The sequence below is a fragment of the Convolutriloba macropyga genome, chromosome 1, assembly GCF_964194025.1.
Source record: "Convolutriloba macropyga chromosome 1, txConMacr16.3, whole genome shotgun sequence".
NCBI classification, from domain to species: domain Eukaryota; kingdom Metazoa; phylum Xenacoelomorpha; order Acoela; family Convolutidae; genus Convolutriloba; species Convolutriloba macropyga.
Window position 1 is genome coordinate 27,961,336 of NC_134468.1, and position 12,294 is coordinate 27,973,629.

The window sequence follows — 12,294 nt, forward strand, 5'->3', positions numbered from 1 at the left end:
TACTTCGTTGCTTTTGAAAAGACTGGTTAAATCGTTAATTTTGCTCTCGAGTGTTTTAAGTTTATCTATGCCTGTAGCTCCACTAGATTCTGTTGTTACAGAAAATGTTAAGTCTTTTACAACTAAGTGATCGACAAACTGTGTCCAAGTTATTGAAGGATTCTCAATAAGTTTCTCGTGCGCTTTGCGTTTTAAACCTTGTGGCCTTAGTCCTCTTATAGCAAAATCTATGTATTTCTGACTTCGTTGTCTTTGTTGGATTTCTTTCTCTTTCCTGATATTGTCATCACCTTTAATACTTGTTGGTATCTTTTCTGGCCAACCTTTATCAACTCCACTCTTTATTCTATGTAGATAATTCTTTATTAATTCTCCTTCTTGCCTGAATGTGTTCTCAACCTCAAGTCTAAATCTAAATTGGTCTCTACCGTCTGTAAATCTTTTTATAAATTCATCTTTTAAAGTATTCCAATCTGTAGTATCTGTGACTTCACTTTCAAACCATTCTAATGCTGTATCAGTTAAAAGTGAGCCGAATAAGGATTGTTGCCTTTTATCATAGCTAGTTTGTGCAACGGGTGCTGTAGGCCTAGTTCCTAGTGAAAAGAGTATTTTGTTTTCTACAGAGTTCCAAAAAGAAGTGGCATCCTGATTAGGATCATTGCCTGAAAAAGATACAAGTGAAAGATTTGGATGTGTTATGGGAGTTTCAGGTGGGGGAGTAACGGCAGGTGGAGGAGTACTACCACCAGGACTGGCCATTGTTTAAAGGAGTGAAGTTATTGTATTAGAATTATTAAGAACAGAGGAATAGTTCAAATCAAAATCAAAAAAGGAGTTTAGTGAGAAGCCCTTTGACTAGTTAACTTACACAAGTTAATTTAATGGCTTTTCTACAATAAGTGAACAAGTTAAATTTAGGCAGGCTTCTCTGATAGTTTAAATGAACAAGTTAAATTGAGAATGCCTTTTCTATATTAAATGAACAAGTTAAATTAAGTTGCCTCTCTCTATTAAATGAACAAGTTAAATTGAAGTAGCCTCTCTGTATTAAATGAACAAGTTAAATTGAAGTAGCCTCTCTGTATTAAATGAACAAGTTAAATTGAAGTAGCCTCTCTGGGACCACCATTTATACTGCTGGTCCGTACATTAGATACTTAAACGACGGGGTTAATCGCGGGACCACATGTATAACTTGAGAGTTCAACCCCTAGTTCTACTCTTGGTATATAGTTAAATATTAAATAAAGTTAAATGCAAATATGAATTAATAAGTTATGTTAAACAGCATCAAATATGAACCGAGCATTAAGGGATAGAATAATTAAAGTTATAAGATTGAAATAGCACAGATTGAACTATTCTAAGTTAACTTGTAACTTAGATAGAGTTTGAGAGATGTTAAATTATAACTTAGAGAAGTTAAGCTGAACTTACCTGATTTCCAAATTTGTGCTAAGTTAATATTTTATGACTTAGAGAGTTCTTAGTTAAGAACAAGTCACAAAATATTCTAAGTTAGAAAAATATCTCAAGTAAGCTGAGATTGAGCAAGGGAGCAATACGGGAGTATGATTTTAAATAAGAAGTTATCAGGGACCAAAAAGTGCTGGTAGTTGAGCGTGCAAGCTCCTTTTATACTTGCGGACACGTGGTTCTCTAGTATCCTATTGGATAGAGATAACGAGTGTCGACAGAGTGACCAAGGTTAACTTGGTGTTATCTGTGTGGCGTGACAATATCACGTCATAGTATTCTCAGTTTTAGTTAGTGATCTGAAAATAGTAGCTTATTCGAGACTACTTAGTAATTTGTTCACACGTCAAAATGGACTTTGTCCAAATCAAGTTTGTGCTTCACGCACTATAACGTAAATTCTCAAAATAGCACTAAGATTATCAAATAGTGTTACTGAGTGTAGCACACTTCAGTACATATTCATCGTAGAGAGTTGTGAGTGGTATCATTAAAAAGTACGTACACCCTAAAATATGGAATTCAAAAGGTTTTTTAGAATTTCGTCTTTACAGGGTATTATCAAGGTGTAAAATTTTATGAATATTCCACCGTTTTTTTCTCATTTTTGAGTATATTTTGCTAAAATTTGGCACAATTTCGCTAAAATAATTTAAAATAAGTTAAAATTTTTAACGGTAGAGTGTTATTGTTAACCTCATAGATAGAAAAGCCTTGCTGAAAAGACGTAGTGACCTAGAAACCTTGACACAGACTCCATAGTCTCCAACAGAGTGCTAGTTGAAATTAGAAGATGCCCTATGAAAGTCTTCTGGAATTAAAATTTTGCCATTTTGCAGATTTAGGTTAATAATTATACAAAAAGCATCGTTTTTTTTCCAATTTTTGAAGATTTTTACTCAGCAATTGGTCTAATTCGCAAACACTTGGACACTTGAGAGGTTTGTTCGACGCTCGTTAAAATTAGACATAGGTTTGATATTATCATTGATTCTTACATTCAGAAAATTTTTAATTTTTATTTTGGTGCTGCTCTTTTTCAAAATATTTTGCCTTTGTTTTTTCAATGTTAATTACCGACAAAAAAATTTTTCTCACGGCTCCATTAATGACAACTTTCGTTCATTTAAAATTGAGGCAAAATTTAGATATAGTTTGCTTTCAGAGAACCTAAGGTTTTTTATGACTTTGAGGAAGAGTTTTAGTAAACTTGAACTGAACTTTTGTGTTTTGCCTTCAATTGTAAATTTGTACGTCTTATGGGTAATATTCTAACCATTCAAAGATCCAAATCGCTTCCTCAGGAAGTGTATTTGAATTGGTACCATGCATTCGGTTGTTAACTAATGCCTCTTATAACATTGAATGTATTTGTTTTAAAAAAATATCTGTATTATTTGTTTTATTCCAGTCAACTTCTCGCTTATTCGCAGCAGAAACATGTCAAACTTTCTTCCCTAAAGATTACAAACTAATTTTTTCGGTGGATTGTGGGATTGTGTTAACAGAGCGTCTTCTTCCTTTGGTACGCCGAGTTTTCACACAATTTTTTTTGATTTTTGTCCATAATTGCCCCTTTTTGCTGTTGTTTTTGTTTATTTGGTAAATTGTCACATTACTGAACATTCTAACTAAAAAACTCTAGCAAATTTGTAAACCAGCATATTTACTTTGTTTCATAACAAATGGTTTTAAGGGCTGCGACATCGTTCTCCAGTAGAATTTGGTAGAGGTTTTTATTGTTTTCCTATTTTTGTTGTTAATTTTTGTTGTCATATGCCAAAAATTGGGAAATAAAAGGTCTCAATGGTGAACTATGGTTAATTAATTGAATTCAATAATGATATTTGTATAGAGCTAAGGGTTTTTTTACTTTCAAATTGAGTTTCCAAAATAAAGAGTAAAAGATTTCTTCAATTTATCCCTTTTTGTTCTGGTTTACGTTTTCTTTTCGTATTTTACAATTTTGAATCATTATTGTAAATTACCTTATTATTGAAACGTCTCTTTAATTTTTTGCTGAACCAAAGCTTAAATTTTCTGTTGTTTAAACATTTTGACTGATGTCTACATGGCTTAGACAATTTGTTTCAGAAGAATTTTGTGAAGTTTAGGTACTTCTTCAAGTTTGTGGTTCTTTTTGCGGTCATTTTGTGATGGTCAATTTGCAAAACGACCTCATGAGGAATAAAAGAGACGCAAAAGAAAATTATATGTTCTCACGGTTAATATTTTTTAGATTTAATGGCTTCAACACTGTTGTTTCATAAGGGTGTCTTTAAAATTTCTTTAGTTCATCTTGTATGTAATGTTATTATATTGTGTTATGACTTAGTCACATCAATAACAGTCGCAATTAGTTTTCCAAGAACTTACAAAATAGATTGTGTACTCTTTTAGTCGAAAGCTTATGTTGGCTATGAAGTTTGAAAATATTTTTTTTTTAAAAGACAACGGATTTTTGAGATTTGCTAATGTGAATTCTGTTAACTTGTAGCTTGGCACATCTATGGACAGGTCACCTATCGTTTCTACTGAACTACAATTTCTTCTTTATAACGGTTTTATTTTCCTAAAATGGTCTTTGTTCTTGGTAAAACCAGTTTTTATAAAACAGTCCTGATTTTGGCATATTCGCCCATTTTTGATAGGTTTTTGCTTCCTTTTCACATCACAACAATGGGTCATCTTCTGGTTATTTTTAAAATGCAATTAAAGCTTTTGAAATGTATTTAGTGAACAGCTTAATGTTTAGTTGGCTGGGACATCGTTTTCGTACAAATATTTGTATGCAGTTTTTCGTTTTTGCCTGTATTTGTTTTTCTTTTTGTAGTCTTTTGACATATCTTAGATATTGAACGGTCTCAATGGTTCTCAGTGAAGTTATAAAGGAATTTCTCAAGGATTCCTTATGATGCATAATGTTTCTAACCAGTTTTAAATTAATTCTTTTCAAAAAAGCAACGTTTTATTGAACTTTGCCCGTTTGCTTATTTCCTATCGACTAGTTACCAAGTCGCATTAGGAGAAATCCCTTTTTTTCTGATAAAGTAGAGGTGAATTTCCATAGTATAAGTTTTATTTGATTTGGTTAATAATTGTCTTTGAAAAAAGTGACAACGGGTTTTGGTCGTAATTAATATTTGTAATTATTTTATTTTCATCGCCGCCTTTTCGGGTAGTCATATTATGGTAGTCACAGGTTTCATGGCCCCTCTAAGGTAGATTGTTTTATTCATTTAGTAGTTTGTTGAGCGATATGTTGATATGTTATTTTTTTATCTCTTACTCATTTGGTAGACAATTAAGTGAAAAATCTGGATGAGCGGGGTCAGAACTTTATGTACGAACGCACATTACCGAGCAATTGTCTTGGTTTTCTGTTCAATGAGCTGAATATATTTAAAAATGTGGCTCTTGATTTAAAAAGAAATATGCTGAAAATGATGATAGAATTTTAAGAGTTAGCTAGAAAAGCAATTGGCTGAGTTGGTTGTATCAGGAAGGAAGCTGAAAACAATTAAGATTATTTCTACCTAAAAAAAAATTCTTGCAGAGATCTTGCATGACTGCAAATATCTTGTTTTCTCACGAAGTTATGATCTAAATTTGTCATTTACTATAGCTTCTCATAAACCTGCTTTCAATTTTTGTTTTACCAGGGTGCAATGGTGCGCCCTATAATGCGTAGGAAACAAAACTCGAAAATTGTAGAATTTAATCTAAAAACTGCAAGAATTTCAGCTGAGAGAGAACCAAGGACAATATAATATCTTTCTTCTTTCAAGCGCGTTTGGTTGAGCGTAAATTTTGTCGGTATCGTTTCCTCAATTTTTTGACCTGTATCGTACATATCGTACCACAAAGCACAAAAGTTGTTAAACTACAAATAACTTGGTTATTCGATGTCCTCTTTATGCATCATTCAGCTCTTAGCATTAAATATATATTAAGATGAGTAAACTTCACGTACCTATAATTTTCAAAGCAGTTCAGTACTGAATCAGAATGTTCGTTAGAAACTAATCAATGTTGAGTCAGAATTTTCTCATGGCACACTCGGTTCTGATATGAACTGGTTGACTCTGATTCAGCTTCTGAGCAGACTCTAAAATTGTTTCCATTCAGACACTGGAATATTTTGATCCAGAGACTTAATCAGACTCCTAATTAGAAAAGGGCAAAGTTTGATCAGCAGAAGTGAATCAGACTGAAAAACATACTGATTTTTATCTATACAATAATTGTGTACTTGTTCTAGTGAGTGCCAAGTTACGTTTATGGTTTTGTGCATGATCTTTGTTAAAACTTCTTCTCTTTAAATTGAAAATGGGTTTTTGGCTTTCGGCTAAGCTGTGCAGCATCGAATAAATTTTTTTTATTGAGAGAAAATGAAACAAAGGCATCCATATATAGATTTCTATTTCATAAGACAGTACAAAATCTTTTCTAATCTCATTGAAAAATTGCGTTTTTGAAGGGATTAAGTTTATAAATGGTTTTTGATACCTGAAAGGAGTCGATTCTGATTCACAAAGCAAGTGGCGTTTTTGAACTTTAAATGACATTAATGATCCCTACAAAATTGCAACCCTACAACCCTACAAAATTATGTTGGTGTTAGAAAAATTCGCAGCCTCTGATTTTCTTCATTGAGCATTTTTTAACTGATCGATACCTTTTGCAAACAAAGGGCTATACAAAAACATATAAGTGAAATGCTCTGACAAAGTTGAATAGTTTAGAGGAAAAATTGCTGCTAAAGGTTTTCAGAGTTGTCTCTGATACAATTCGACACTTTTACGTTTAACATTCAACTAAAAGCATTCCATGGTTATATCATTAAATTGGTATGATGGAATGATTGGTCTCATCCGTTTAAAAACTATTCCATATAAAAACATGTATAGAAAAACTTCGGAAGCAGGCTAAAAGCTTTTTACTGTATCGCTTTTTTGTTCTATACACTTTTTACTGTAAACTGTTATTATAACTCTGTAAAATTAATGTGTCCGTGAAAGCGGAAACACTTTTGAAGACGTACTTCAAATTTTAATTTTGAACCAATTGAGATGAAGGTAATATTCACAAGATTAAGTTTATCAGTTTCTGATATTTTTAAATCCCAAAACGGCACCCTATAAATCAGTTTTGTTTTTTTCTGAAAACATTTTTGAATCCAAGTTATCACTGGTTTAATTGAACACAAATATTTTTGAAGCACTTTCCCCAATTACAAATAAATCATATCTAGGTGCTTGACTTGGGAAAATCAGGAAAAAAAATCTATTCTAAATTTTTTCGATTCAGCACAGAAAATCGCAAGTTTGGCTCTTTCAATTTGTAAAGAAAAATTGAATTTTGTCTTTTTACACCTTTAAGTGATTTGAAGTGTTTTAGAATTTAATGAAAACCACAGCTGTTGTGTGTATGATACTTTCGGACATAATGTTTCACTAAGTGATTAATAGTAAAATGTTTTTATAGAAAAGTTGGAATATTTCTTGGACAAATTCAGAAGTAGATAAAAAAAATGTAACAAATTGTGGCATAAACTCTTTTTATTAGGTTTCATATTTTCAACAGATTGCATTGATTTTAACTAAATTTACGTTTGCAGAACTAGATTTTGTTTTTTCGAGAAAAACTTTTTTCAGCAATACAGAGAAGTCACAATATTTTATGTTATTACATTTTTGACACTGACAAAAATTTTGTCACTCTTGTAAAACTTTGTAACAACAATTTGCAAGCGAAAGGGTAAATTTTCATCGCTGAATGTCAAATAATTTTGTTTCTACCTTTAGCACTGTTGGTGCCGCAAAATGGCTCATAATTAGTTGTTTGGAGCAGAGAGTTTGAGATTCCCAATTGATTTAAGTTTGTTAGTTTTAGTATTACAACTTTTACTCTTTAAAATCTAATGCAGTCAAATGCAATCTTCATTGAAGCAAGCAGAGCTTCATTACTTATCTGATGATAACATCTACTATAAAGCATAGATTTTTACATTTTTTGTGGTTTGATGGGGTGGAACACTAGGCCTCCACATACTCATTCATTACATTTCTTTGGATCTTTTCCGTTTTTGCCCTCCCCTATCTTATTGGGTGCATATTATTTGAGCCACCCAGATGCAGGAGTCATATCTTTACTTAATGATTTAACATATAATAACACGTGTTCTGTTACTTGAGGGCGAATCAGGTACTGGCGGCACAAACGTAAAAGATCCGTTTCTTTTTACATCTTGTTGATCTATGATAAACTGTTTAGCACAGGTAATATTATTTGAGCTCAAGGATGAAATCAGTTTAGTGAAGTAAGATTGTTGCCAAAAGTGTTGCAAAAAATGTTTTTCGACAGTTTTTTTAATTGCTCTCGAATCAAGTTTGAAGCTTTTATTACATTATGTTTCTTTTTCTTATGCAAAACTTTTGTTTGACAGTTTTTCTCCAGAACATTTTTTAATATTCTTATCATAAAAGTTTCTGTTGTCTATACTCTTTCTAAATTGATTGACTTGCCAATCGTTCGAGAGCAATTCGTCTGACGTTAGTCTGTTTATGTTAAAAGATTGCGTTTAAAAATTGTTGAGGTTGGGATAACAAGAGGAAGGTTTTTGCATTTGGTGACTCATTTGACGAGAAGAAAAAAATACTTTTTGTGTTTTTTATAGACTCGAGAAATTGTATGTTTGCTTGATATATCGGTTTGAGTTGTGTCACTGGAATTATTCGGAGGCTCTCAAAATAAAATTAGTTTTGAGACGTGATAAGTCAGCCAGAATTTCAGTTGAAAAACATACGTGTTGGATCATAAATTTAGAACGAACATTATCTCGTGTCAATCTATAGCAATAATAAAAGTTTGTTATTTTGAAGAAAAAGATTTTTAAAGTGGATTTTTCTTTTCTCTTCAGTGTAAACATATTCGTGCCTTCTCTTGATGTTGCATTTATTTTCATTGCCCAGAGTCACCATGCAGTGTATTTGAGAACTGAACCGTTCCAAAATCAGTATATTGCTGAAAAACACTACTGAAACAGCCTACTTCATGTATAATTCTTTATCATTATGCCTCGTCAAAAACCGTCGTTTTATTTCAGTCTAAATTCAGCCTAAATTGTGATGACTAATGTTGGGTTTCAAGCTATTCTCATCAACTTTGTGTAACGTTTGACGGAAGAAAAATCTGTGGAAAAGCAAATTTTTTCTTTTTTTAAAAAAAAGAAAAAGGAGGGGGAGAAGAAATTGCTCCATACTTGTGAGAACCGAGACTCCAATTTGAGGATGATCATGATGATGATTATAGTAATGAACCGAACACAAACAAGCTACATGTAGTTTTGCTTTGTCAAACGCCTCTTTAGAACTAGGAAATTAGGGTATTATAAATTGTTGTCGTAAACATACACATTTGATTTTATTTGTGATTATCTCCGGCGCAGTGACACATTCTTTTTTACGCAGTTATTGTAGGAGGCAGAATCAAGGGTTGATTAGTTTTCTGTGTGGTGGCGGTGGTCGTTGTGTGTGTGGAGGGGGGGTACTTAGGGCATTGTAGGCCGAAAAATCGAATTTTGATCAAAATAGGCAGATTCGCTGTAATTGGACCATGAATAATGATTTTGTGTAGAGTCCTCAGAGTAGAGTGGATTCAGAAGTTACGCTCGTTTATGAGTAATTTGATGCAAACGGCGGATACCTATTGTTAGATGGGAATCAATTCCATCAATTCTCCATGAATCAGAATTTTGTGTAACTCTATGCTTTGAGGGGGTGATGTGTCATTAATGTGTCGCGTTTGCAGCTTTTAAAAGCGAACATAAGAGAGATGAACCCGTGAATAAAATATTCCAAGGTATTCTGCACATTCATGTTATGTGTGCAAGTCTTGGACTGGTTACCTCAATTAATCCCTCTGCTTTTCCTAATTATTACAAAAATAATTTTTTTCGAACCAGGACATAGACGCACACGAAACACTCTTGCTGAATCCCTATCTCTTTGGCAAAGATTACTATACGGCTGCTTAAATTATATTACTATACGGCAGCTAATTAAACGCGTAAAAAAATTTGGATTGCATGATTGCTGAAAAAATTGAAGAATAGAGCAAAAATATAATGTTTTTTTTTCATATCGCAGGAGAAACAGGTGTAAAAAATTTTCTGTAACATGGTTAAATTTTTCGCTTTTTTCTCGAGGCTTCTGCAATGGCTTGTTTTGATTTTTCTGCTATTTCTTCTGCTAAGAGGTTCGAGTAGCATTTTAAAGCATGTTTTGATAGCGTTTAAAAGTTGTCTGGTATTTAATATGAGTTTCACACTAATTTAGTGGTTTTTCATCTAATTTTCTGATATCTTAGCGTTTTTGATGAACTGAATATTTAATATTTTTTAATTCATTTGTTTGGCTAATTTGTCCAATATTAGAAATTGAATTATTTCTTAGTCATACCCTTGATTTAGTTCACCGGATATTGTAAGCGAGCAAACTTTTATGATCAGGTGCCGATTTTCTGAGCAAATTCCTAATTTTAACTCTCACATTCGCAATCAAAATGGCTTTTCGCAATTATATTAACAAGTAATTGTACTCTAAGAAGCTTTTCTGACCACCCGAAGCCAAAATGAGACCTTTTAATTCAATTTTAAGTTCTTTTTTGTTGTCAATTTTCATTTTAAAAGGCAATTAAACAAAAGATTGTAATCCTTGTCAAGTTTTTGTAGCATCATGAGTGTTTTTGTTTAAAGTTAGCATCAGTAGACGTTTTGCTGACTTCTCTGTTTGTTTAATATTAGTTTGCTCTCAAACAAAATTTGTAGGAATAATATCAGTCCTGTGGGGTTTTTAAGGAAATTTTTTGCTGGACCGATTTTGAATTTGACCCATTTGACTTTTCATGCAGCGTTCGCTAGGCATTAAGTGGCCGAGCAGCTCTCTTCGTGCATTACAACTTACTAGTTTTTGATTATGCGATATACGGACACTTTTGAGTACACAAGTCCAGGGTCTGAAGGGCGGTTTTAAGTCATGAATGTTGACCCCCCCTAAGTCAACCCCCCCACCCCGACAACACCGTCTACCCTCCTCCAACCTGTCTATATGGTCTTCCTTGACCTTCTCGCTTGACCTTCTTCTAGACTCCTTCAACGCCAGCTGTTAACTGCCAAAATCAACCTCTCGCTGGTCGTTTGAGAGCAATTGGCCCGACATTAGTCGGTTTATTTTTTCTAAAGGAATACTGAAAATTTTTATCCTCGTTTTGCGTGTTTTTGAAGGTCACTTCGGGATTTGTCTTTTCGCCATTTTCTTTCTGTGCAATCGTAATTTGAACTTTGTGCTATTGATGTGGTTGATAGGAGTCACATAATGTTAGATAGCGCAGTTTCCACTGAACTAAATGAGACAACAATTTACTTTTTCATATTTTTTCTTTGTCTTTAAATGTTGTTAGGTGTGCCTGATGGGTGTATGATTGGTCAATGATTGAATAGACGCAATTTTGAATATTTTTTACAGAAATTTTTGACGTGCTGCGGCGTAGTTTTTTTGGAGATTTTTGTAAAAAAAATGGGTCTAGATTTTGAATATTTGTTCTTTATTAGTTTTCCTATTACTCGTTTTTTTTTTCGTAAGAAATGTTGGTGCTGCGATGTCTTTCATTCAGTAGTCATTTAGTTATTGGGAGAAAAATTATATGCAAAGTACAACTGTTGCAAATTGTTTTGGAATCGCAGCTTGTGATGAACTTGTAAAAAATGATCAGATTTGCTTTTCATGCGCTATTTTCTTCCATTTTTTTTCTTCAAAATAATTAATTTATATAAATGTACAATTTGATTTCTTTAGCATGTAGTTGGCTACGGCTTAATTAAATTTGTACTTCTATTTTGGCTCTTTAGATGCAATCTGCTGTGGAGTCGAATTTTCTATTGGGACGGATAAAAATCGGAAATTTTCAACCACAAGCAAGGATAGTCAGTTTCATGGAAAGTAAATGAGTAATTTTGTTCCAGATTTAGAAGCCAGTTCAAGGCCACTCTCCTCTGCCGAAATCTCACTTCTGGATCCAAACAGGGCAAGAAACAGCCCAAAAGAGGCCAAAATGTTGGCCTACACCTCTCTGCAACCACCAAACACACATTCCCACACCCTTCGGGTCACTCTGTCGGGGGCAGATCACCAACCTACAACCTCGGAACCATGGACGACACCATCGACCTTGAACCCACTCCCGATTTGAACAAGTCACGTGACCCAAAAACTGAGGAAAAATTGCCCTTGGCTCAACGGTTCAGCTTGAAAAATGTGGTGGCTAGCACAATTGCACCACGAAGAGACGACAGCACACAGGACGGCGTTGACTTCATAGAACAGCAGGATTGGCCGCAAGAGGTCGACGAAAATGGAGACATGGTCGAGAATGATTTGAACAAATCGGATAACATTAATGAGGCGGCTGCTTAAATATACTCGTTTACTGTGCAAATAAATGTTTTTCTAAAAAATATCCTGCGAATTTTTGCATTTTCCATTATCAATCAGAACGCGTTCTCGCCATTCTTTCGCATTGAAGCATCCCTCTTGAATTTTAGTGTCTTGATTTCTGTCCTGGTTTCAATCACAAACACATGATCAGATGAGGTCCCAAGATGGCCATAGCGGAAGGTTCTATCAAAAGTGACCACATGAACTTAAAAACCCTGTAATTTTACTATAAACATTCTCATGACTTTTCCGCAAGCTGAAGTATGTTACAAAACCCTACAAATGAGTATTTTTAAACGTTTTTTTTAGCTTTTGGCCC

General features: G+C 33.5%; 1 protein-coding gene across 1 annotated transcript in view; it reads left to right on the plus strand.

Moving 5' to 3' along the window:
* Positions 1-12,087, plus strand: part of LOC142347893 (neuropeptide receptor 15-like) — a 130,998-nt gene extending 118,911 nt beyond the window's left edge. Inside the window, exon 5 of the mRNA XM_075399054.1 lies at positions 11,504-12,087. Within this exon, the coding sequence (XP_075255169.1) occupies positions 11,504-11,954 (451 nt within the window). The 3' untranslated portion in view covers positions 11,955-12,087. The remainder of the gene's footprint in view (positions 1-11,503) is intronic.
* Positions 12,088-12,294: the final 207 nt, after the last annotated feature.